The sequence below is a fragment of the Capricornis sumatraensis genome, chromosome 9 (assembly GCF_032405125.1).
Source record: "Capricornis sumatraensis isolate serow.1 chromosome 9, serow.2, whole genome shotgun sequence".
In the NCBI taxonomy this organism is placed as follows: Eukaryota; Metazoa; Chordata; class Mammalia; order Artiodactyla; family Bovidae; genus Capricornis; species Capricornis sumatraensis.
The window spans coordinates 17,394,857-17,422,186 of record NC_091077.1 but is presented as its reverse complement, the minus strand read 5'-3'; the positions used below and the strand labels follow the sequence as shown (position 1 = coordinate 17,422,186).

Here is a 27,330-nt window from a genome sequence, read left to right as displayed (position 1 = left end):
TGAGCTGCTTGTATATTTTAGAAATTAATCCTTTGTCAGTTGTTTCATTTGCTATTATTTTCTCCCATTCTGAGGGTTGTCTTTCCAACTTGCTTATAGTTTCCTTTGCTATGCAAAAGTTTTTAAGTTTAATCAGGTCCCATTTGTTTACTTTTGTTTTTATTTCCATTACTCTAGAAGGTAGATCATAGAGGATCTTGCTTTGATTCATGTCATCGAGTGTTTGGCCTATGTTTTCCTCTAAGAGTTTTATAGCTTCTGGTCTTACATTTAGGTCTTTAATCCATTTTGAGTTTATCTTTGTGTATGGTGTTAGGAAGTGTTCTAATTTCATTTTTTTTACATGTAGCTGTCCAGTTTTCCCAGCACTATTTATTGAAGAGGCTATCTTTGCCGCATTGTATATTCTTGCCTCCTTTGTCAAAAATGAAGTACCCATAGGTGCATGGGTTTATTTCTGGGATTTCTATCTTGTTTCATTGGTCTATATTTCTGTTTCTGTGATGACTGTAGCTTAGTAGTATAATCTGAAGTCAGGAAGGTTTCTTCCTCCAGCTCCATTCGTCTTTCTCAAGACTGCTTTGGCTATTTGGGGTCTTTTGTGTTTCCATAAGAAATGTGTAATTTTTTGTTCTAGTTCTGTGAAAATTTTCATTTGGAATTTGACAGAAATCACACTGAATCTGTAGGTTGCATTTGGTAGTATAGTCATTTTCACAATATTGATTCTTTCTACCCAGGAACACGGAATATCTCTCCATCTGCTTATGTCGTCTTTGATTCTTTCCTTAGTATCTTATAACTTTCTGTGTAACAGTTCTTTTGTTTCCTTAGGTAAGTTTATTCCTAGATATTTAATTCTTTTTGTTGCAATAGTGAATGGGATTGATTCCTCAATTTCTCTTTCCAATTTGTCATTGTTAGTATATAGAAATGCAAGTCATTTCTGTGTATTGATTTTGTATCCTGAAACTATAATAAATTCACTGATTAGCTCTAGTAATTTTCTGACATTCATCTTATTTTTTCAAATGCATTTCAGAGGAAGTTGTATCCTTCAGTTGACTGTCTCTGTTTCTGTATTAAAAAAAAAAAAACTGCTGTTCTCTTTAGTTTCTCATTAGAATACTAGAAGATGGTCCCACAGTAGCTGTTACAAAATCCCCAATTCTCCTTGAGAAACACCAGAGATAAAGACATATAAGTTCCTATTTCTGTTTTCATTTTGTCATGATGGCTCGAAGTCTCTTTTTGCCTTTGAGTGGTAAGTCGTTAAAATATTTTATTCTCTCTTAGGAAAAACAGATATTGTATATTAATGGGTATATATGGAATCTAGAAAAAAGGTACTGATGAATCTATTTGCAGGGCAGGAATAGACACAGGCACAGAGAATGGAATTGTGGACAATGGGGAAGGTGGGGGGTAAGGAGGCAAGAAGTAGGTGAGACAAATTGAGAAATAGCATTGAAACATACACATTATCATGTGTAAAATAGATAGCTAGTAGGGAGATGCTATATAACACAGAAAGTGCACTCAGTGCTCTGTGACAACTTTGAGGGGTAGACTGGGGTGGGGGGAAGTGGGGGTGAAGTTCAAGAGACAGATGACATATGTATACTTATGGGTGACTCAAGTTGTTGTATGGCAGAAGCCAACACAGCATTATAGAGCAATTATCCTCCAATTAAAAATAATTTTAAAAAAATAATAATAAATTTTTTTTAATATTTTATTCTCTTTAAGTAGAAATAGCAAGGGCACTTCAACTCTCATACTCTGTCTTGTTTTCAACACTGTGGCTTGGGCAGGGGGCATCCACCTGGTTTGCTCTTTTAAACCATGGCTGAGGTATGTCTCCTATGGAAATACCTGGAGGAATTAAGATGGGTCACTTCAAAATGATTTTATCAGGCAACGGGGCTCTTCAAAGCTTGCAATCTCTTCTATTCCATCGTACAAGGATAGGATCAAAGTGAGCTTCTGGGGTGGTTGTTGTTGTGCTGTGCTCAGTCATGTCCTACTCTTTGCAACCCCATGAACAGAGGAACCTGGCAGGCTACAGTCCACTGGATTTTCCAGGCAAGAATATTGGAGCGGGTTGTCATTTCCTTCTCCAGGAGATCTTTGCCACCTCATCTCCTGCAACTGCTGCATTGGCAGGCAGATTCTTTACTGCTGACCCAACTGGGAATCCCTTGCAAAACATGAATCTCATGTAAGAATGGATTCTTTCGTGTCAGGGCCAGGTTTTTGGCATGGAAAGCTGTCCTGTGCTCATTTTTCTTCCTAAAATTGAGTTTGATTCTTCTGGATCTATTTGCTTAGTGAGCCAGAATTTCCATACTTGAGTCCTCTAAGTCTCTGAGCTGACCACTCGGAGCATGCAAATTGCTTGTAAATTTACTGAGCATGCAAACTGCTCATAAAATTGCAGTGTTGCTCTTTCAGTATGAACGTACCTTGATGGGAACTAAAAATTGATGAGTATCTTTCTTGTTTCAGAGAAATCACATTTGCTTCCTGCTCCTAATTTTGGAAGCCCCAACATGTATTTTATAAACATATTGAAATTGCTCCTCATTCCATGCTATGTGTGTTTTTGTTTTACTAAAAATACCAAGAGGACTTCTAGAATTATACTTTTTAATTTACTTGCCCACGATAAACTCATTTAATTGTCCAAGTCCTGTGACTTTCTTTTTTGGCCACATTGGGAAACACAGGATCTTAGTTCCCGGACCAGGAATCCAATCCAGCCCCTCAGTAGAAAAAGCTCAGAATCCTAACCACTGAACGACCAGGGAATTCTCCAACTCTTTTGACTTTTATGAAACATTTGTCCAGTGAGAAAACCTAACTTCTGTATTATTCTCAGATAGAATAAACTGCTAATGAATGTTAAATTCAACAATTGATGAAGCCACATTTTGCTACCTATATAACTACATAGGGGCTTCCTTGGTGGCTCAGACGGTAAAGAATCTGCCTGCAATTCGATTCAGGCGGCCCAGGTTTGATCCCTGGATCATGACAATCCCCTGGAGAAGGAAATGACGATCCTCTTCAGTATTCTTGCCTGGAAAATCCCACAGAAGAACCTGGTGGGCTGTATATAGTCCATGAAGTCGCAAAGACTGAGCAACTAACACTTTCACTTTGCTTTCTTTCATATACTTATAAAAGGCATTAAAGTAAATAATTATTTGTCAGTATTATTCAGCTTTCTAAATTTTCCCCTGTTTCATCTATTTTTATCCTTGACATCTCAAAAATATTATTATTGATCTGTGAATGTTTGTTGACCATGATCAACTGACTTTTAGCGCTCAACGACCAAACAGTCTCTCGAGGGCCAAAACTGTGTTGAATGTGCTCAATGTGTTTAGAGAAAGTATTCAAGAGCTATTTGGGGGAGGAAAGTAAAGTCAGCCTCAACAGATTCAGGCCACCAGAAAGTATTTTAAAAATTTAACTCCCCTTTTGTTTTCTCCCCCAGGACTTTCCTGCTTAATTTTCTTTCTGAATATTCCTAATGCATCATTTCAAGGTATGTGGTGATGGGCAGAATGAATCTGGAATAGTTTGTGTAGCCTGTGTTTCTACAGATGTTGTTGTTGTTGTTGTTTTGGACCACACTCTGAGGCATGTGGGACCCTAGTTCCCTGACCAGGGATCAAATCCATAGCCCCTGCACTGGAAGGTGGAATCTTAACCACTAGATTGCCAAGAAAGTCCCTATAGATGTTTCTTTACAAAGCAGTTTGAGGATAAGCAGAACAACTTTTGCTTTCCCCAAACTCAGAGTTAAAAAGAGAAATATGGAAATGGTAAGCATTTGCTCAAACTCATGTGACTCTCCAAGTAATTCTAGCCTTCACAGTTTTTCTTACCATGCTACATTTATGACACTTAAAAAGAAATAGCTTTATTGGCTCATTCTTACTGTGTAACTGAGGCTATTTACACAAAGAATCCACAAAAGTCAGAAGAACAATTATATAGAAATAATAAAGAGAAAACAATTCTTTTTATTATGCATGCATGCTAAGTCTCTTCAGTTGTGTCTGACTCTTTGCAAAACCTTATGGATTGTAAGCTGCCAGGCTCCTCTGTCCGTGGGATTCTCCGGGCAAGAATACTGGAGTGGGTTGCCATGCCCTCCTCCAGGGGATCTTCCTGACCCAGGGATCGAACCTGTGTCTCCTGTGGCTTCTTCACTGGAGGCAGATTCTTTAACGCTGAGCCACAATCCATAGGATCGCAAAGAGTTGGACATTACTAAGCAACTAAGCACATCACACTGGGGAAGCCCTTTTTTTATCATGGTGTATATATATATGCTCTTTTACCTATATATACCTATAAATAAATATATACCTGTGCTAATATATTTCTATATAGCTATGGCTATATACATGTCTGTGTATATATGTATATATATATATACACATATATGTACTTATTTACCTATATATAAATATACATATATATATATATATATATATATATATATATATATACCTATTTATGGGCTTCCCTGATGGCTCAGTGGTAAAGAATCTGCCTGCAGTGCAGGAGACACAGGAGACACAAGCTTGATCCTTGGGTCAGAAAGACCCTCTGGAGTAGGAAATGGCACCCCACTCCAGTATTCTTGCCTGGAGAATCCCATGGACAGGGTAGCCTAGTGGGCTACAATCCATAGGGTTGCAAAGAGTTAGACATGGCTGAGTGACTGAGAATGTTGTACCTATTGACTTATTTATATAGTTATTTTTAAAGTATATATTAATATAGACAAATAGATGTATATTTAAATATATATACATACATAGGTATAGACATTTTAAAATATATATTATATATATAATTAAGTAAATATGTGTATATTTAAACACATGAGTCACAGTAAAAAGAGTGATCATTTTTATTATTTCCATATAATTTTTGTGGGTTCTTTGTGCAAATAGCCTATGTATGTTAAATAGTACATACATAAATATAAACATTCACTTACATACATAAATAGGTAAATAGATATAGATACAGACCAAGATTTGGTAAATGCAGAAATGACTATGTATGTATTATTTACAAATGCAGTCACAGTTTATGCTTTTTACAATATGTTTTTATTTCACCTAATACATCCTGAATATCTCTTGTCAATCAGACATAGCATTCCATTTTGTTAATATACCACAGTTTATTGATCCATTTTCCTGTTGATGGACTCCTGATTTTCTGTTTCTGATGGTTGACTATGATGAAGAGGGCTGCTGTGAAGCCTTTTGAACAAAGACTTCATGTGCAAGTCTTTCTGTGGACATATGCTCTCATTTTTCTTGGGAGAATTTCTCTAAGAGGAATCACTGGATCATAGGATGACCAAATATGTAGAATTATTTTCATCTTGCAAATGATAAAATGAAAGCAAAAAATTAAGAAAATGCAATCTAGCCTGGGAAACTGCAAATTAAAAATCATGAGGCTTGCCTGGTGGTCAAATGGTTATAACTCTATGTTTTCACTGCAAGGGGCATGGGTTTGATCCCTATTCTGGGAACTAAGGTCCCTCATGCTGTGCCTCCTGGCCAATTAAAAAAAATAGTAAGGAAGTATTATCTTCATGAATATTTAGTGGGAGATTGCCATGAGACATTAACTTTTTAAGATTATATTTTTAACATTTTCTTTTTGGCTCTCCTGGGTCTTTGACGCTGCACAGGCTTTTCTCTAGTTTTGGAGAGCAGAGGCTACTCTCTAGCTGTGGTACAGCTTCTCACTGTGGTGGCCTCTCTTGTTATCGGGCACTTAGGCTTCAGCACTGGCAGCGCATAGGCTCTGTAATTGTGGCAAGTGGGCTCAGTTGCTCCAAGGTGTGTGGGATCTTCCTGGACCAGGAATCGAACCCACATCTCCTGAACTGGCCAGTGGATTCTTTACCACTGAGCCACCAGGGAAGCCCCTAAGATTACAGTTTGAACTCAGGGATGATCAGTCTGTCTTCCTGTTCACTCCTGTCTACCATTCCACATCAAGATGGTCTCCATCTCATGGCTGTCCCACTGCTCAAGAAAACCTTCTGCTAGAGACTTCCCTGGCTGTCCAGTGGTTAAGATTCCACACTTTCAACACAAAGGACCCGGGTTCAACCTCCGGTTGGGGAACTAAGATCCCACGTGCCATGTGGCAGGGCCAAAAAAGAAAAAAAAAAACCCACCTTCTGCTAGATTTTCTCATACTTAGTCATCTCAGCCACACTTGCCCTGGTCATCCTACAGAACTTCTCTTCCTGACCCTCTCTTAGCCTCTGGCTTCTTTTTTTCAAATTTATTTTTAATTGGAGGATAATTGCTTTGTGGTATTGTGTTGGTTTCTGCCATACATCAATATGAATCAGCTATCAGTTCGGTTCAGTTGCTCAGTGTCCAATTCTTTGAGACCCCATGGACTGCAACGTGCCAGGCTTCCCTGTTCATCACCAGCTCCTGGAGTTTGCTCACACTCATGGCTGTACATATGTCCCCTCCCTCTGGAACCTCCCTCCCACCCCATCCCACCCCTTTAATTTGTTACAGAGCACTGGGTTTGAGCTTCATGCTTCATACAGTAAAATTTTCACTGGCTATCTAATTTTACATATGGTAATATATGTTTCAATGCTTACTTCAATTCATCCCACCTCGGGCTTCTTCCTGTGGGTGTTCAGTTGCTAACTCATGTCCGACTCTTTGTGGCCCCATGGACTGCAGCACACCAGACTTTCCTGTCCTTCACCATCTCCTGGAGTTTGCTCAAACTCACGTCCATTACAGAGAAGGCAATAGCACCCCACTCCAGTACTCTTGCCTGGAGAATCACAAGGACAGGGGAGCCTGGTGGGCTGCTGTCTATGGGATCGCACAGTTGAACACAACTGAAGCGACTTAGCAGCAGCAGCAGCATGTCCATTGAGTTGGTGATGTCATCCAACCATCTCATTCTCTGCCACGCCCTTCTCTGTCACCTTCTCCTCTTGCCCTCAGTCTGGCTTCTTACATCTATTTGCAATCCTTTCCACAGGGGATAATTTGTTCCCTTGTCCCCTCATAAAAATATAAGCTCCACAGAACTAGGGCCTGGAGTGCTTTCATTAACTGGTGGGTAAGAGAAGGTAAACCAAGGGCTGAACCTAAGGAGTACTCCGTAGTGGACTGAACACCTGCATGATAGGATAGTGACATGGACTGAATCCACTCATTTGACCTTTGATGGATCCTTAATCACAGATGTGAATGAATGCCTGGACACCCAGGCCTGCCCTTCGAAAGCCACCTGCACTGATACTGTGGGAAGCTACTTCTGCACCTGTAAATCTGGATATGAATCAAGCAATGGGAAGAGACATTTTAATGACCCTGGAGTGACGTGCATAGGTGAGTGTTATTTCAGTAAGAACATTCTAGGAAAAAAGTAGGTCTACTCATCCCTCCTATTGAGAGATTGGACCTAAATTTTGATAATAACTTATCAAATCAATGGCTTTGATAGTAGAGACTTATGTCCTAGGCATGAAAAACAATTTTTTGTTGAATAGCATTAAAAAGCCCTTAAATTATTTAGCTCAAGGATCTTTTTGTTTAGACTGCATAGTCTTTGGATCTAAGTACTAAGTGAGAAGGAATGTTACCAGGGATGTATAAAAGGCATTTGTCCTCAATTTGGAATATTTTAAAGTCCATATTAATAAGGGGTTGGCAGACATGTATAGCCTAATGAGTTTTTCTCATTTGGAAATGTTTTTGTTCAGTTGCTAAGTCATGTCTTCCTGTTTGCAACCCCATGGACTGCAGCATGCCAGGCTTCCCTATCCTTCACTATCTCCCAGAGTTTGCTCAAATTCGTGTGCATTGAGTTGGTAATGCTATCTAACTGTCTCATTCTCTGATGCCCTCTTCTTCCTTTGCCTTCAACCATTCCCAGCATCAGGGTCTTTTTCAATGAGTTAGCTCTTCACTTCAGGTGGACAAAGTATCGGAGCTTCAGCTTTAGCATTAGTCCTTCCAATGAATATTCAGGACTGATTTCCTTTAGAATCAATTGATTTGATCTCCTTGCTGTCTAAGGGACTCTCAAGAGTCTTCTCCAGCGTCACAATTTGAAGGCATCAATTCTTTGGTGCACAGCGTTCTTCATGATCCAACTCTCACATCCGTATACGACTACTGGAAAAATCATAGTTTTGACTATACAGACCTTTGTTGGCATTGGCAAAATGATGTCCCTGCTTTTTAATATGCTGTCTAGATTTGTCATAGCTTTCCTTCCAAGAAGCAAGTTTCCTAATACACTAAAAAAAAAAAAAAGAGTTCACACAAAATTTTATTACTACCATTTTGCGTTTTGGGGTTTCAAAAAACTAGTAGAATTTACATTTGTGTTTATAGCAAAAAATTAATGAAAAGGTTATAAAGATTTGTGCATGGAAATTTGTTTTCATTATATGTTCTAACATGTTATTGCTTCAGTTTAGAAAGTACTTTTTAGAAAGTGTTTTATAAGAACTTAACTTCTAAAACACACTAGTGATTTTTCTAATGTTGTTCCTGACTTTTTCAAATGGAGAAATCAACTCATTTTAAAAAGTTGTTTGTATATTTATTTTTTAGGTAGAAAGAAATTTTCTCAGGAGTAGGATTATGGAATCATATGATAACTCTATTTTTATTTTTTTAAGTACTCCACACTGTTCTCCATAGTGGCTGTATCAATTTACATTCCTACCAACAATGTAGGAGGGTTCCCTTCTCTCCACACCCTCTTCAGAATGTATTGCTTGTAGACTCTGAACATAAGAATACCAACTGTGCTCAAGAGACAGTAAACGTGGACTCATCGTAAAGTCGTCTTAGTTCTTCCGTTGTTTTCTACACAGATGAGTTCTATGCATGCTCAGTTACTCCATCACAACCCGACCCCATGGACTATAGCCCACCAAGCTCCTCTTGTCCATGAAACTTTCCAGGCAAGAATACTGAAGTGGATTACCATTTTCCTGACCCAGGGATTGAACCCACATCTCTCGTGTCTCCTGCCTTGGCAGGTAGATTCTTTACCACTAGCACCACCTGGGAAGCCCAATGAGTTCCATTCTGTTTTCTAAATCTCACCCCAGTGTTTCCTTTGGGAATTTCTTGTATGGTGTTTTCATATTCTGTTACACTTTGTCACTTCTTCTGAGACATATTTTCTAAACTCATACTTTAAAAATCTACTCACCACTCTCTGTTCCTTCTACTATTTTTTAAACAATAAAGAAATATATATGTTAGTTAGTGTTAGTTGCTCATTCATGTCCAACTCTGCAACGCCATGGACTATAGCCCACCAGGCTCCTCTGTCCATGGGATTTCCCAGGAAGAATACTAGAATGGTAGACTTTTCCTTCTCCAAGGGATATTCCCGACCCAGAGATTGAGCCTAGGTCTCCCACATTGCAGGCACATTCATTATAGTCTGAGCCACCAGGGAAGCCCATATTAAACTATTTTTTTAAGTAATATGTATTCAACTATTTTTTTAAGTAAAAAAAATGTTTGAAGTATTTATTGTTGTTTTTCAGTCACTAAGTTGTGTTCAACTCTTTGCAACCCCATGGACTGTAGCACGCCAGGCTTTCCTGTCTTTAACTACCTCCCAGATTGGAGAAGGCAATGACAACCCACTCCACTGTTCTTGCCTGGAGAATCCCAGGGATGGAGCCTGGTGGGCTGCCATCTCTGGGGTCACACAGAGTTGGACACGACTGAAGCAACTTAGTAGCAGCAGCAGAGTTTGCTCAGATTCATGCCCATTGAGTCAGTGATGCTATCTAACCATCTCATCTAACTGATTATTCTACTCTCATATTCCTTGCTTGTAGTTACCCTTCATTAACATGGTATTAGGGCTTCCCTGGTGACTCAGTAAAGAATCTATCTTCCTGTTATCATCCTCATGGATGGGCTCCAACGCCAGAAAAAAAAAGTTTTATATACTCCAAGAAAAATTGATTTTAAAAAAGGAAAATAAATATGAGTAATCCTGTTCACTGCTCTGATACTGGCTGACCGTCTCGGTTGGGTTGGCACTTAGTGGTTTTCTAGAGGCAAAACTTTCAGCTTTATATTGAGACAGCCTTGAGCAAACCAAGGTGAGCGTCTTGAAATGCACAGACTATGACCTGTGTGCTGGACATGCCACAAAGGTGGCATGAAAATGTAAACTCATGGAGCCCTGAGTGACCCCATGGAGCCCTGTCACTGACTGATTCACTGTTCATCCTTTTCCTGCCACAGATAAGAATGAATGCCTGAACAGCACAGCGTGCCCACTGACAGCCACGTGTAAGAACACCCGGGGAAGCTACTTATGTGTCTGCAATCCTGGGTTTGAGACACCTGATCGGAGAGCTCAATTTACTGGCTCCAGAGGAACTTGCATAGGTAAGCAGATTCTCTGACACCTTCCGGTGAAAATTTCCTTAAAGAAAGAGTTGACCAAAACAAACAATGCATCAGTACAGATCTTACTTCCGTATGCTAATAACCTTTCAATTCCTCAGTATCTAAGCACTGTCATTTGATATAGCTGTTTATGTGTGCATAACATGTATGTGTGTGTGTCAGTCGCTTCAGCTAGTTCCGTTCTTTGCCATCCCATGGACTGTAGCCCGCCAGGCTGCTCTGTCCATGGGATTCTCCAGGCAAGAATACTGGAGGGGGTTGCCATTTCCTTCTCCAAGGGATATTCCCGACCCAGAGATCAAATCCTGGTGTCCCACATTGCAGGGAGATTCATTACAGTCTGAGCCACCAGGAAAGCCCAAATATGTTTTAAACTATTTTTTTAAATTAAAAATTGTTTATTGAGGTATTTATTGTTGTTGTTCAGTCGCTTAGTTTTATCCAGCTCTTTGCAACTCCATGGACTGCAGCATGCCAGGCTTCCCTGTCTTTAACTGTCTCCCAGAGTTTGCTCAGATTCATGTGCATTGAGTCAGTGATGCTATCTAATCATCTCATCTAACTGATTATTCTACTCTTTAATTTCCCTTGCTGGTAGTTACCCTTCATTAACATGGTATTCGGGCTTCCCTGATGACTCAGACAGTAAAGAATCTATCTTCCTGTCATCATCCTCATGGATGGGCTTCAACACTAGAAAAAAAATGTTTTGTATACTCCAATAAAAATTAATTTTAGAAATGGAAAGTAAATATGAGTAATCCTGTTCACTGCTCTGACACTGGCTGGACATCTTGGTTGGGTTGACAATCAGTGGTTTTCTAGAGGCAAAACTTTCAGCTTTATATTGAGACAGCCTTGAGCAAACCAAGGTGAGTGCCTTGAAATGCACAGACTGTGACCTGTGTGCTGGACATGCCACAAAGGTAGCATGAAAAGGTGAACTCATGGAGCCCTGAGTGACCCCATGGAGCCCTGTCACTGACTGATTCACTTTTCATCCTTTTCCTGCCACAGATAAGAATGAATGCCTGAACCCCGCACTGTGTTCACCGACAGCCCGGTGTAAGAACACCCGGGGAAGCTACTTATGTGTCTGCAATCCTGGGTTTGAGACACCTGATGGGGGAACTCAATTTACTGACTCCGGAGGAACTTGCATAAGTAAGCAGATTCCCTGATGCCTTCGGGTGAAAATTTTCTGAGGGAAAGAGTTGAGGTAAACAAGTGAAGGAAAACAGTGCATCAGTATGGATCTGACTTCAGTGTGCTAATAACCCTTCAATTCCTCAGTATCTAAACACTGTCCTTTGATATAGCTGCCTATGTGTGTTTATGTGTGCTTAACATGTATGTGTGCACACATGTTTACGAGCGCTCAGTCGCTTCAATCATGTTCTATTCTTTGCGACCCCATGCACTGTAGCCCACCAGGCTCCTCTGTCCATGGGATTCTCCAGGCAAGAGTACTGGAGTGGGTTGGTATGACCTCCTCTAGGGGATCTTCCTGATCCAGGGTTTGAATCCAAGTCTCCTGCGTCTCCTGCTTTGGCAGGCAGTTCTTTACTTCTGAGCAGAGGTGCGTTCCAAATGTGCAGCTCCTGTTAAGGTAACACAAAAGACTCCCCCTAGTGGTTGCCAATTTATTCGTATTTTAACTTGTCTTTCTGACTTCTATTGAAATATTAAAACTTAGGGCAACTCAATTAAAAAACGAAAAGGCAAATTATTTTTATAAAAGAATAGAGACATATATATATATATATATATATATATATATGTAACTAAAGCACTTTGCTGTACTCCTGAAACTAATACAACATTGTTAATCAACTATACTCCAATATAAAATAAAAAGTTTTTTAAAAAATGAAAAAACCCACATAATAGGGGAAAATATTTACAAATGATAAGATGAATTAGGGATTAGTATCCCTCAGCAAAAGATTCGAATAGACATTTTTCCAAAAAAGAAATACAGATGGCCAACAGGCACATGGAAAGATGTTTAACATTGCTGATCGTCAGAGCAATGCAAATCAAAACCACAATGAAGTAACACCTCACACCTGTCAGAATGGCTATCATCAGAAAGTCTACAGATAAATGTTGGAGAGGATGTGGAATAAAGGAAACCCTTGTACATTGTCGGTGGAATTTGTCACTATGGAAAACAGGGATTCCCTGGTGGCTCAGAGGGTAAAGAATCTGCCTGCAGTGTGGGAGACCTGAGTTCGATCCCTGTGTCAGGCATATCCCCTAGAGAAGAAAGTGGCAGCTCACTCCAGTATTCTTGCCTGGAAAATCCCATGGACAAAGGAGAAGCCTGGCAGGCTACAGACCACAGGGTTGCAAAGAGGTGGACATGACTAAGTGACTTCACTTTCACTTTATGGAAAACAATATGGAGTTTCCTCAAAATACTAAACAAAGAACTGCGATATGATCCAGCAATTCCACTCCTGGGTATATATCTGAAGAAAACAAACACATTAATTTGAAAAGATACATTCATCCCAATGTTCATAGCAGTAGTGTTTACAATAGCCAAGATACAGAAGCAATCTGTGTCCATCAACAGATAAATGGATAAAGATGTGAGATATACAGACAGACAGATATAGATATACACAGAATGGAATACTACTCAGCCATAAAAAAGAATGAAATTCTGACATTTGCAACAATATGGACTAGAGAGTATTATGCTTAGTGAAATAAGTCAGACAAACACATTATGATATTACTTGCATGTGGACTCTAAGAAATAAAACAAATAGATATATAACAAAACAGAAACAGACTCACAGATATAGAGAACAAACTAGTGGCTCCAGTGGGGAGAAGAAGGGGGAGGGGCAAGATAGGGGTATAGAATTAAGAGGTACAAACAAGTATGTATAAAGTAAATAAGCAACAGGGATATATTATATAGCAGAGGGAAATATACCCATTACTTTGTGATCATTTTAAATGGGGTATAATCTATATAAAAATATTGAATCACTATGTTATATACCTGAAACTAATACAGTATTATAAATAAACTATACTTCAATTTTGGGCTTCCCTGGTTGCTCAAACAATCTGTCTGCAATGCAGGAGACCCAGGTTTGATCCCTGAGGAAGATACCCTGGAGAAGGGAATGGCAATCCAGTATTCTTGCCTGGAGAATTCTATGGACAGAGGAGTCTGGTGGGCTACAGTCCATGGGGGCACAAAGACTCAGATATGAATAAGCGACTAACACACACACAAACACACACATATACCCACAAACACTTCAATTGGTTAGCAGGCATGACAACCAGCAGGCATGACTGAGAAGCAGAAATCCCATAATCCCTTTTGTAAAGAAAGCTGGAAGGAAGTTGGAAAAAGGAAAAGCTGGGAGGGAAATTTTCCCAATTTCAGACTGGGAAGAAACATTTCTGTTTTTCTTTCTTTCTTTTTTTTTTTTAATTCTCATTCTATTTCTAGGAATCAACCCTAGGTCCCCTATCCCAACCCAAGTTACATTTTCGGAAGACTATAAACAACAGGTATGTTTCCATCTTTGTAAGTCTGTGTTTGGTGCCCACCACCAGTATGTGGAAATAAACAGTAATTACAAATAAAATACTCTTAGAGGGAATATGCTTAAATATAAAATATAAAACAAGCGTTCAAATCAGTCTCCCCGCACCTGCCAGCGCACATATACATAATGGTCTCTGGGGATAAAAAGGTGTTTCTTGATATTAATATTTTTGCATCATCTCCCATTTCTTCCATATTTTGTTTTAGTGATTGCTTTCTTTCTGAGCAACAATGTATTGTTTGGAGAATATATGGCACCCATGAAGTGTTCTCAGTCAACACTAGTTCTGTACAGAATTAATTATAAAAAAGACGCCATCTGGGACTTCCCTGGTGGTCCAGTGGTTAAGATTCTGTGCGTCCAATCCCTGGTCACAGAACTAAGATTTCGCATGCTAAATGGCATGGCCAAATTATTATATAAAAAAAACAACAGTAAGCACCCACACCCCCTCAATTTAACCATCATTATGGTTGATATAATTTCACTGTTGCAAGTGCTGTGTGTTATTGCAAAGAAATCTTTCAAAAGTGACTTACAAAACAAACGTATGTTACATCGGGACAATATGGAAATCAATATTACACCCATAAGATGAATTTTCAAAATTCAATCCTTTGTTTCATTAAAAGTTATTTTCAGTTTGATCTAAATTGCCCAGTGTCATATAGAACTTATAGGACTTAAAAAACATGCCTTCTAGACCATTTAGGTTAAAGTGCACTTTTGGAAAACAGACTGTCTCTAGTCACAGTCAAGAATAAAGGTAAATGGAATATTAGCTATAAAAAAGAACACATTTGAGTCAATTCAATGAGGTGGATGAAACTGGAGCCTATTATACAGAGTGAAGTAAGTCAGAAAGAGAAATGCCAATGCAGTATATTAACACATATATATGGAATTTAGAAAGATGGTAATGATGACCCTATATGCAAGACCGCAAAAGAGACACAGATGTAAAGAACAGACTTTTGAACTATGTGGGAGAAGGCGAGGGTGGGATGATTTGAGAGAATAGCATTGAAACATGTATATTATCAAATGCAAAATAGATGAACAGTGCATGTTCAATGGATGAAGCAGGGCACTCAAAGCCGGTGCTCTGGAACAATGCAGAAAGATGGGATGGGGAGGGAAGAGGGAGGGGGAATCAGGATTGGGGGACACATGTACACCCATGGCTGATTCATGCTGATGTATGGCAAAATCCCCACAATATTGTATACTCCAATTAAAATAAATAAATTAATTTTTTTAAAAAAGAAATTACACACAAACCAGAAAAAACAGTAGAGTGGGAGGAGAATAAATAAAGCTGGGGAAAAAAGAATAAAGGTGAATATGTTATAAAGATTGTTTTTATTAACATGGACAGTGGAAAGACATGTTTACATCATTATCTCTTATACACAAAGGTTATATAGAAATAAATATTTTATATAAAATATATAAAAATAGAAATAAATTTTAATATTTTGACCATTATGAATGGCATTTGATTGTTTCACTTCCATCCCCCAAAGTTTATATATTCGAATTGCCCCTCCTCCAGTTTTAATTTTCTCAGTGAGAAAAAAGATATTAACTTAATAGTTGGGAATATTTAGGCATTTTTGACAGGTAAGCTGTCTAGAAATTATTTTTGAGAATAATGAGGTGGGTGTTGAACTGATTCACTCTTTTCAAATGGATACCCACTAGTCCCAAAACAATGTATTGAACTTTATTTAGATTGTGTGTATGTTAAACTCCAGCAAGTGTGTTTAATTTTGCCGTCTTGCATTCACAGATATGTGAGAGTATTTCTCTGCCAGGACCAACTGTTTTAATAAAGCTTCTGAGAACTTGAGAACAACCTCTGGATGCGTCTAACTGAATGAAAGCCAATGATATGTTTCTATTCTTTCCTTTTAGGGCACCACCAAGGACCCAAATACCTCTGTTTCCATGGTGACCAAAGGAGTACCAGAAGATAACAACGTCACACTTGTGTTACAGGTCTGAAATCATTCCCAGTTTCTGTGGATGTTTTCTCACAGTAGATAATTCTCCATCTTTTTCTTCCTCCAATATGCCCGAAGGAATTAATTATAAGTTAGATGGGACAAATTGTTTTTCCTTTCTGGGCCTCCGCATCACAGGGCAAATCCAAACCGCACGTGTAGATTTTTAACCTTATTTCTAGAGGTCTCTCCCTTCCTTCTCTTCTGAAAATAAACATTTTCCCATACTGGATGACAATTGACTGTTTCTTCAGGGGTATACTAAAAAGCTGTAAGAGAAAGTACAAATGCAGGGGAATTTAGCAGAAAAGCAAAGGTGAGACCAGGTAGCATGGGCACGTTCTCAGTCGCTCAGTCATGTCCGACTCCTGGCAACCCCACGGACTATAGGCCACCAGGCTCCTCTGTCCATGGGACTTTCCAGGCAGGAATACTGGAGTGGGTTGCCATTTCCTCCTCCAGGGGATTGTCTCCACCCTGGAAACCAGGTAGAAGGTAATGCAAAATCTAGGACCAGTGAATTAAAAACATTCAATTACTTCACAATGGAATGAAGTGAGAGTGTAAGGTCTGAGTTTCTTCCATCTTTGTTTAAACATTCACGCCTTTTCCCTACACTGTTCCCTTCTTCTGCTATTAGGCAATGGAAATATTCCCAGAGAAAGCTCTTAATTATGGAAGCTTTCAAGAAATATCTGGAAAATAGAAAACTGTAATTGTACTCCTGCCTGGAAAATCCCATGGACAGAGGAGCCTCGTGGGCTGCTATCCATGGGGTCGCAAAGGGTCAGACACGACTGAGTGAGTGACTTCACTTTCACTTTTCACTTTCATGCATTGGAGGAGGAAATGGCAACCCACTCCCATGTTCTTGCCTGGAGAATCCCAGGGACGGGGGAGCCTGGTGGGTTGCTGTCTCTGGGGTCACACGGAGACAGACACAACTGAAGCGACTTAGCAGCAGCAGCAGCAGCAGTTTCCTTTTATGATTTCCTCCTAGACAATAGTCATTTTCACGACCACTACTTTTTTGTTTATACATATTTCATTCTTTACAAAATTTTTTTATTGGTATACCACATTCTATTTTTCATTTATTCCTAAGTATTTTGTTCTTGTTTAAAATTTTTATTGGAGTATAGTTAATTGACAATGTTGATAGTTTCGGGTGTATAGCAAAGACATTCAGTTATATATATATTCATTCTTTTACAGCTTCTTTTCCTATATAGGTATTGTAGAATGTGGAGTATAGGTCCCTGTGCTATACAGTAGGTCTGTGTATGTTAATCCCAATTTCCTAATTTGTCCCTCCCTACATCCTATGTTTCCCCTTTGGTAATCATTAGTTTGTTTTAGAAATCTGTGAGTTTGTTTCTATTTTATAAACGCACTTACAATTTTTAAAGTTTTTTTTTCCCATTATGGTTTATCACAGGATAGTGAACGTAGTTCCCTGTGCTCTACAGTAGGACCTTGGTTTTTATCCATCCTATGTATAATAGTTAGCATCTGTTAATCCCAAACTCCCAGTCCATCCCTCTCCCAACCCTCTCCCTCTCAGCAACCACAAGTCTGCTCTCTACATCTGCACACTCACTATTTGTATGGCAGGAAATAGCCGATTCTTTTGGCAACTTCAGCAACATCACCACCAAGCCATCTCAGGAACATAAGGAAGAAACCGCCCGTTTTGCAACACAGTATCTTGACAGAGTGCAGTCGGCAGCCTATGAAGCTGCCCTCAATCGACCCACAGGAGGAACTCTGAGGAGAGAGTCACAATTTATGGGTAAGCTGCAGTCATAGATACTCAGGCAGACTCTCAAACTTAATTGGGTTCAGGAAATGCTGGTTGAGGCAGAAAACAGCCTTCTCTTTCTTTACACTGGCAAAATCTGTGTATGTACTTGACATGAAATATCTTATTTCTCTTCAGAACCCTAAGTTTGCATTGGATGAGGCTTGAAAGTTCATTTGACTGGACCATCCATTCATCTTTCAATTCTAACCTATTTTTAAAGTGAATCTTTTGTGGCTGTGTGTACTGTCACTTTTAATCCAAGAGTCACCCTAGGGTTCTTAGGTACAAATCTTTATCAAGGATACACTGAAGGATAAAGCAGTCTTTACTCTTAGAATTAACAAGGCTTCCATGGGCATAAAGAGCACCTAGTAAAGTGTCTGATACCTAAAAGAATTTCTGCTGTGTACTTAGCCACTCAGTCATGTCAGACTCTTTGTGACTCTGGACTGTACCCTGCCAGGCTCCTCTGTCCATGAAATTCCCCAGGCAAGAATATTGGAGTGGGGTGCCACTTCCTCCTCCAGAGGATCTTCCTGACTCATTGAACCCAAATTTCCTGTGTTCTGCATCGCAGGAGAATTCTTTACCCGATGAGCCATCAGAGAAGCACCCTAGAAGTATTTACTAATAGTCAAATGAATGAATGAATATATGAACAGAAAAGCTGTGGTGTTGTCATCAGTTAGAGGATAAAATTCCACTTTAAGAAATTATTTTGTTGAAGTATTGTTATCCCCCTCACAACCTCTAAGTTTTCAGGCTCTTCTTTCCTGCTGACATCATGCGTAAGCAATGATATCTCACTATAGTTTTATCTGCATATCACTGATTACTAGAGGATTAGATGTCTCTATTTTATGCTGGCCATTAGGTTTCTTTTTTGTGATTATTTGATTTATATTTTTTGTCCATTTTCCCTTATCCTTTTGCTGTTTGTCCATTGTGTTTTGGGGTTTTATCTTATTGATATTTAGGAGATTTTTACATATGATGGACCTCATTTATGTCTCTAAATATCTTCTGCCAATCTGTGGTTTGTTGAAAGGATGTTTGAGTGGAGATGTTTTCACTTTTGATGTAATCAAATTTGTCTGTCTTAGAGAGGAGGTGAGGGACATAGCGAATGTCAGGGAAGCAGTTTGTGATACTAATTAGAGTGAATAGAGTAAGCTTGGAAAGAAGGCAAGATTTGTGAGAAGACTTGAAGAAGAAGGAGTGAGCTGCATGCATATATGAGGTGAGCATTCCTGGTGTGTTGGAGATACTTACAGAGTGACTGAAGGTGACTGGACAAGGAACTGATGCAAGGCAAGATCAAGCAGGGTCTTCCTGGGAATTGTAACAGCACTGACTTTTATTCAGGGAGACCCTATCTGATTCACATTTTGAAAGGATCCCACTGGCTGCTCTGGGAGAACAATGAATGCAGTTAGATGATTGGGATGAGCCAGGAGAGATCTCCTGGTGGGCCAGATGAAGTCAGTGCCCCAAATCAGATTCACACCAAGGTTGGTGTCTTTTCAGCAAAAGGTCTGGATTTGCTGCCAGGGTGCATGTGGAGTTTGAGAGAAAGGGAAAGCTTGGTGCTGAAGTTGATTAATATGTAGATGATGAAAATATTTAGCTTATTCTAAACAAAAGAGGCTGAAGAGTGAGTATGGAGAGATGAAGGGAAGAAAGAAGATGTCTTATGATTCTTTTTTTAATTAAGTTTTTTGGGAGTATGGTTGCCTTGCAGTGTTGTGTTAGTTTCAACTATATAGCAAGGTGAGTCAGCTACTTTTTTTTTTTCTATTTCCTTCCCATTTAGGTCACCACAGAGCACTGAGTAGAGTCTCCTGTGCTAGAAAGTAGCTTCTCATTAGTTATCTATTTTATTTGTTGTTAGTTTTTAGTTGCAAAGTCACATCCAACCCTTTGAGACCCCATGGACTGTAGCCTGCCAGGTTCCTCTGTCCATGGGATTTCCCAGGCAAGAATACTAGAGCAGGTTGCCATTTCCTCACCAGAGGATCTTCCTGACCCAGGGACAGAATTCGCATCTCTGGCATCTCCTGCATTGGCAGGCAGATACTTTACCACTGAGCCACCTGGGAATCCCATAGTATCAATAGTAAATGACATATTGTTGTTCAGTCACTCAGTCATGTCCGACTCTTTGTGACCCCATGGACTGCAGCAGCCAGACTTGCTTGTCCTTCACTATCTCCTGAAGCTTGCTCAAACTCATGTCCATTGAGTCGGTGATGTCATCCAACCATCTCATCCTCTGTCGCCCCCTTCTCCTGCCACCTTCGATCTTTCCCAGTATCAGGGCCTTTTCTAATGAGTCGGCTCTTCGCATCAGGTGGCCAAAGGATTTGAGCTTCAGCTTCAACATTAGTCCTTCCAATGAATATTCAGGAGTGATTTCCTTTAGGATTGACTGATTTGATCTCCTTGCAGTCCAAGGGACTCTCAAGAGTCCTCCAACACCACAGTTCATGAGCATCAGTTCTTCAGTGTTCAGTCTTCTTTATGGTCCAGCTCTCACATCCATACATAACTACTGGAAACACCATCTCTTTGACTATACGGACCTTTGTTGGCAAAGTAATGTCTCTGCTTAATATGCTGTTTAGCTTTGTCATAGCTTTTCTTCCAAGGAGCAAGCATCTTTTAATTTCATCACAGCAGTCACTGTCCACAATGATCTTGAAGTCCAAGAAAGTAAAGTCCATCACTGTTTCCATTGTTTCCCCATCTATTTGCATGAAGTGATGGGACCAGATGCCAGGATCTTAGTTTTTTGAATGTTGAATTTTAAGCCAATTTTTTCACTCTCCTCTTTCACCTTCTTCAAGAGGCTCTTTAGTTCCTCTTTGCTTTCTGCTGTAAGAGTGGTGTCATCTGCATAAGTAAGTTCAGTCACTCCTTCGTGTCCAACTCTGCGACCCCATGTACTGCAGCATGCCAGGTTTCCTTGCATATCTGAGGTTATTTATATATTGAGTTTGTTCCCTCCAATAAGAGACTGGGTACCCAAATAAAGCCAACAGCTTCTATGTGTCCACTCCAACTCCATCACCCAAACTCCAGTTTTCATCTGAAGATCCTACAGTTGTCATTTTTTAAATTTAATTTTTATTTATTTTTCTGCCATACCATGCAGCATGTGGGATCTTGGTTCCCTGAACAGGGTCAAACCCATGCCCCTTGCATTGGGAGCATGGATTCCTAACCACTGGGCACCAGGGAAGTCCTTGTCATTTTTTTAAATGAGATGGACAAGGAGATTATATTTTAAAATAAGTGTTTATAAGGATTTCCAACACTCATGCAGATTTTCTGTTTTGTTGTTGTTGTTGTTGTTTTTAGTTATTGAAGCACTGACCATCAAGAATGGTTGCAAAACAGAAAATGAGATAGTTAAATTACAGATTGAAAAGGAGACAATGGACATCGATTGCACTGTTGTCACTGGAGGAGGAACTGGAGGTAACAGAAATTACCTAAATTATCTCAACATCTCTAGAACTGGGGGCAGAGGAAACTTACTCTTATTTTTTATTAAGTTATATTAACAATTAATACACAATATTATACTAATTTCATGCAGGCGTGCATGCTAGGTCCCTTCAGTTCTGTCCAACTTTTTGCCACCCTATGGACTATAGCCCACCAGGCTTCTCTGTCCATGGGGATTCTCAAGGTAAGAATACTGGAGTATTCTTGCCTTGGGTTTCTAAGCCCTCCCCCAGGGGATCTTCCAGACCCAGGGATTGAATCCATGTCACCTGTGGCTCCTGCACTGCAGGCAAATTCTTTACCACTGAGCAGTAATTCTTTACCAGGGAAGCTCAATTTCAGGCATACAACAGGCTGATCTGATGCTTTTATACGTTATGAATGATCACCTCAGTATACAAAATTGTTACAATATCCTTGACTATATTCTCTATCCGTAATTATATCTTTGTGACATATATTTTGCAGCTAAAAGTTGGTACCTCTTAATCCCCATCACCCTTCTTCTCCTCATGCCCCCTTCATATTCTCTCCTCTCGAAACCACCACTTTGTTTTCTGTGGCCATGAATCTGTTTCTCTTTTGTCTTGTGTTTTAGATTCCACATAAAAGTGAAATCATGTGGGATTTGTTTTTCTCTGTCTGGCTTATTTAACTAACATAACATCATACCCTCCAGGTCCATCCATGTTGCTGCAAATGGAAAGACTTCGTTCTTTTTATGGTTGTGTAATATTCCATTGTGTACATATACCACTTCTTTCTCCATTCATCTATGGGAGGACACTTAGATTGCTTCAGTATCTTGACTATTTATAAACTGTGCTGCTAGGGACAGAGGGGATATCTCTACTAGAATTCAGACATAGCCTTAACATCTTGCAAGTGGAAAGGCTTTGAAATCTCCCCCATCTCTTTTTCATGGATGTATGATCTAACAAAGTAAGGTTTAGGATTCTACATTCTGTATTTGACTTCTTAGAGACTTGCCAGATAAATTCTTAACTTTGGCTACACATCCCGCATCTTCTCCTCAGGTTTATCGGTTCTTTGCTTCCTTTCAGGTGCTGTGGTCTTTATTTCTTATAAGTCTTTTGGGTCCATCTTAGACGGCTCCTTTGTGTCTAAGGAAAACCTAACTCTTGATGAAAAGCTGGACCACTTTCAACTGAATTCCAAGGTGATAAGTGGTACCACAGGATGCAAGAAGAATTGTTCCCTGGCCAAACCTGTGAACTTCACGTTTCACCATATACAGGTGGGCAAAGTATCCACTTGTTTGAGCACCTAGAAATTTCTACTGATCATATCTATAAACCTAGTAGTGAAAAAGCATGGTTTTTACAGTCAGTTCTTTCTGCCCAGGTTGATTTATCAGGAATTGCTGATGGAGATTTGAAATTCAACCCAGTCTTTGGTTAAGAGTTACTCCAAAAATTACATAATGGGAATTATTCCTTCAACAGACTAAAGTGATTAAAAAAAAATAACAACTATAGTCTTATTTACTGTTGGAAAATGAACAAATAAACGTGTCTCTTTACAATCCCATGGACCAGAGCCAGCCAGGCTCCTCCATCCATAGAATTTTCCAGGCAAGAATATTGAAGTGGGTTGGCACTTTCTCCTCCAGGGGATTCCTCCCAACCCAGAGATTAAACCAGTGTCTCCAGCACTGGCAGGCAGATTCTTTACCACTGAGCCACCAGGGAAGCCCAAGATGTTCATAGTAAAGTCTTTAAAGTAAAATCATCAAGTCACATACTTTAAGAATGTACAGTTATATTTGTCAAGTATTTCTCAATAAACCTGGGGGAAAAAAAGACTAAACTTTTCTTGATGAAAGTGAAAGAGGAGAGTGAAAAAGTTGGCTTAAAGCTCAACATTCAGAAAACGAAGATCATGGCATCTTGTCCCATCACTCCATGGCAAATAGATGGGGAAACAGTGGAAACAGTGTCAGACTTTATTTTTGGGGGCTCCAAAATCACTGCAGATGGTGATTGTAGCCATGAAATTAAAAGACGCTTACTCCTTGGAAGAAAAGTTATGACCAACCTAGATAGCATATTCAAAAGCAGGGACATTACTTTGAAGACTAAGGTCCATCTAGTCAAGGCTATGGTTTTTACTATGGTCACATATGGATGTGAGAGTTGGACTGTGAAGAAGACTGAGCGCCTAAGAATTGATGCTCTTGAACTGTGGTGTTGGAGAAGACTCTTGAGAGTCCCTTGGACTGCAAGGAGATCCAACCAGTCCATTCTGAAGGAGATCAACCCTGGGATTTCTTTGGAGGGAATGATGCTGAAGCTGAAACTCCAGTACTTTGGCCACCTCATGGGAAGAGTTGACTCATTGGAAAAGACTCTGATGCTGGGAGGGATTGGGGGCAGGAGGACAAGGGGACGACAGAGGATGAGATGGCTGGATGGCATCACAGACTCGATGGACATAAGCCTGAGTGAGCTCCAGGAGATGGTGATGAACAGGGAGGCCTGGCGTGCTGCGATTCATGGGGTTGCAAAGAGTCGGACACGACTGAGCGACTGAACTGAACTGAATCAGAATCCAACAACACATTAAAAAGATCATACACCATGATCAAGTGGGCTTTATCCCAGGGATGCAAGGATTCTTCAATATCCGCAAATCAATCAATGTAATTCACCACATTAACAAACTGAAAAATAAAAGCCATATGATTATCTCAATAGATGCAGAGAAAGCCTTTGACAAAATTCAACATCCATTTATGATAAAAACTCTCCAGAAAGCAGGAATAGAAGGAACATACCTCAACATAATAAAAGCTATATACGACAAACCCACAGCAAAACCTTTTCCTCAATGGTGAAAAATTGAAAGCATTTCCCCTAAAGTCAGGAACAAGACAACGGTCCCCACTCTCACCACTACTATTCAACATAGTTTTGGAAGTTTTGGCCACAGCAATCAGAGCAGAAAACGAAATAAAAGGAATACAAATTGGAAAAGAAGAAGTAAAACTCTCACTGTTTGCAGATGACATGAGCCTCTACATAGAAAACCCTAAAGACTCCACCAGAAAATTACTAGAGCTAATCAATGAATCTAGTAAAGTTGCAAGATATAAAATCAACACACACAAATCCCTTGCATTCCTATACACTAATAATGAGAAAGTAGAAGAAGAAATTGAGGAAACAATACAATTCACCATTGCAACAAAAAGAATAAAATAATTAGGAATATATCTACCTAAAGAAACTAAAGACTTATATATAGAAAACTATAAAACGCTGCTGAAAGAAGTAAAAGAGGACACTATAGATGGAGAAATATACTGTGTTCATAGATCAGAAGAATCAATATAGTGAAAATGAGCATACTACCTAAAGCAATCTACAGATTCAATGCAACCCCTATCAAGTTACCAACGATAGTTTTCAGAGAACTAGAACAAATAATTTCACAATTTGTATGGAAATACAAAAAACCTCGAATAGCCAAAGCAATCTTGAGAAAGAAGAATGGAACCAGAGGAATCAATCTGCCTGACTTCAGGCTCTACTACAAAGCCACAGTCATCAAGACAGTATGGTACTGGCACAAAGACAGAAATATAGATCAATGGAACAGAATAGAAAGCCCAGAGATAAATCCATGCACCTATGGACAGCTTATCTTTGACAAAGGAGGCAAGAATATACAATGGAGAAAAGACAATCTCTTTAACAAGTGATGCTGGGAAAACTGGCCAACCACTTGTAAAAGAATGAAACTAGAACACTTTCTAACACCATACAAAAAAATAAACTCAAAATGGATTAAAGGTCTAAACGTAAGACCAGAAACTATAAAACTCTTAGAGGAGAACATAGGCAAAACACTCTCCGACATAAACCACAGCAGGATCCTCTATGACCAACCTCCCAGAATACTGGAAATAAAAGCAAAAATAAATAAATGGGATCTAATTAAAATTAAAAGCCTCTGCACAACAAAGGAAACTATAAGCAAGGTGAAAAGACAGCCTTCAGAATGGGAGAAAATAATAGCAAATGAAGCAACTGACAAACAACTAATCTCAAAAACATACAAGCAACTCATTAAGCTAAATTTCAGAAAAAATAAACAACCCAATCAAAAAATGGGCCAAAGAACTAAATAGACATTTCTCCAAAGAAGACACACATATGGCTAACAACCACATGAAAGGATCCTCAGTTCAGTTCAGTTCAGTCACTCAGTCGTGTCCGACTCTTTGCAACCCCATGAATTGCAGCACGTCAAGCCTCCTTGTCCATCACCAACTCCCGGAGTTCACTCAGACTCGCGTTCGAGTCAGTGATGCCATCCAGCCATCTCATCCTGGGTTGTCCCCTTGTCCTCCTGCCCCCAATCCCTCCCAGCATCAGAGTCTTTTCCAATGAGTCAACTCTTCCCATGAGGTGGCCAAAGTACTGGAGTTTCAGCTTCAGCATCATTCCCTCCAAAGAAATCCCAGGGTTGATCTCCCTCAGAATGGACTGGTTGGATCTCCTTGCAGTCCAAGGGACTCTTAAGAGTCTTCTCCAACACCACAGTTCAAAAGCATCAATTCTTAGGCGCTCAGTCTTCTTCACAGTCCAACTCTCACATCCATACACGACCACAGGAAAAACCATAGCCTTGACTAGACGGACCTTAGTCTTCAAAGTAATGTCCCTGCTTTTGAATATGCTATCTAGGTTGGTCATAACTTTTCTTCCAAGGAGTAAGCGTCTTTTAATTTCATGGCTACAATCACCATCTGCAGTGATTTTGGAGCCCCCAAAAATAAAGTCTGACACTGTTTCCACTGTTTCCCCATCTATTTGCCATGGAGTGATGGGACAAGATGCCGTGATCTTTGTTTTCTGAATGTTGAGCTTTAAGCCAACTTTTTCACTCTCCTCTTTCACTTTCATCAAGAGGCTTTTTAGTTCCTCTTCACTTTCTGCCATTAAGGGTGGTGTCATCTGCATATCTGAGGTTATTGATGTTTCTCCTGGCAATCTTGATTCCAGCTTGTGCTTCTTCCAGCCCAGCGTTTCTCATGATGTACTCTGCATAGAAGTTAAATAAGCAGGGTGACAATATACAGCCCTGATGTACTCCTTTTCCTATTTGGAACCAGTCTGTTGTTCCATGTCCACCTCTAACTGTTGCTTCCTGGCCTGCGTACGGATTTCTCAAGAGGCAGGTCAGGTGGTCTGGTATTCCCGTCTCTTTCAGAATTTTCCACAGTTTATTGTGATCCACACGGTCAAAGGCTTTGGCATAGTCAATAACGGAGAAATAGATGTTTTTCTGGAACTCTCTTACTTTTTCTATGATCCAGCAGATGTTGGCAATTTGATCTCTGGTTCCTCTGCCTTTTCTAAAACCAGCTTGAACATCAGGAAGTTCATGGTTCATGTATTGCTGAAGCCTGTCTTGGAGAATTTTGAGCATTACTTTACTAGTGTGGGAGATGAGTGCAATAGTGCAGTAGTGTGAACATTCTTTGGCATTGCCTTTCTTTGGTATTGGAATGAAAACTGACCTTTTCCAGTCCTGTGGCCACTGCTGAGTTTTCCAAATTTGCTGGCATATTGACCGCAGCACTTTCACAGCATCATCTTTCAGGATTTGAAATAGCTCAACTGGAATTCGATCACCTCCACTAGCTTTGTTCGTAGTGATGCTTTCAAAGGCCCACTTGACTTCACATTCCAGGATGTCTGGCTCTAGATGAGTGATCACACCATTGTGATTATCCGGGTAGTGAAGATCCTTTTTGTACAGTTCTTCTATGTATTCTTGCCATCTCTTCTTAATATCTTCTGCTTCTGTTAGGTCCATACCATTTCTGTCCTTTATCGAGCCCATCTTTGCCTGATAATTATCTCTAATTTTCTTGAAGAGATCTCTGGTCTTTCCCATTCTGTTGA

The 27,330-nt window shown here is 39.7% G+C and overlaps 1 protein-coding gene across 1 annotated transcript in view; it reads left to right on the top strand.

Annotated features, from left to right (window-relative positions):
- Positions 1-1,233: 1,233 nt before the first annotated feature.
- The window catches only part of LOC138086184 (adhesion G protein-coupled receptor E3-like), an 81,264-nt gene continuing 55,167 nt past the window's right edge, over positions 1,234-27,330 (top strand). The window contains exons 1-10 of the mRNA XM_068980994.1: positions 1,234-1,264; positions 3,503-3,553; positions 7,278-7,424; positions 10,326-10,472; positions 11,511-11,657; positions 13,975-14,036; positions 15,992-16,075; positions 17,695-17,872; positions 21,245-21,364; positions 22,459-22,652. Of these exons, the coding sequence (XP_068837095.1) occupies positions 1,234-1,264; positions 3,503-3,553; positions 7,278-7,424; positions 10,326-10,472; positions 11,511-11,657; positions 13,975-14,036; positions 15,992-16,075; positions 17,695-17,872; positions 21,245-21,364; positions 22,459-22,652 (1,161 nt within the window). The remainder of the gene's footprint in view (positions 1,265-3,502; positions 3,554-7,277; positions 7,425-10,325; positions 10,473-11,510; positions 11,658-13,974; positions 14,037-15,991; positions 16,076-17,694; positions 17,873-21,244; positions 21,365-22,458; positions 22,653-27,330) is intronic.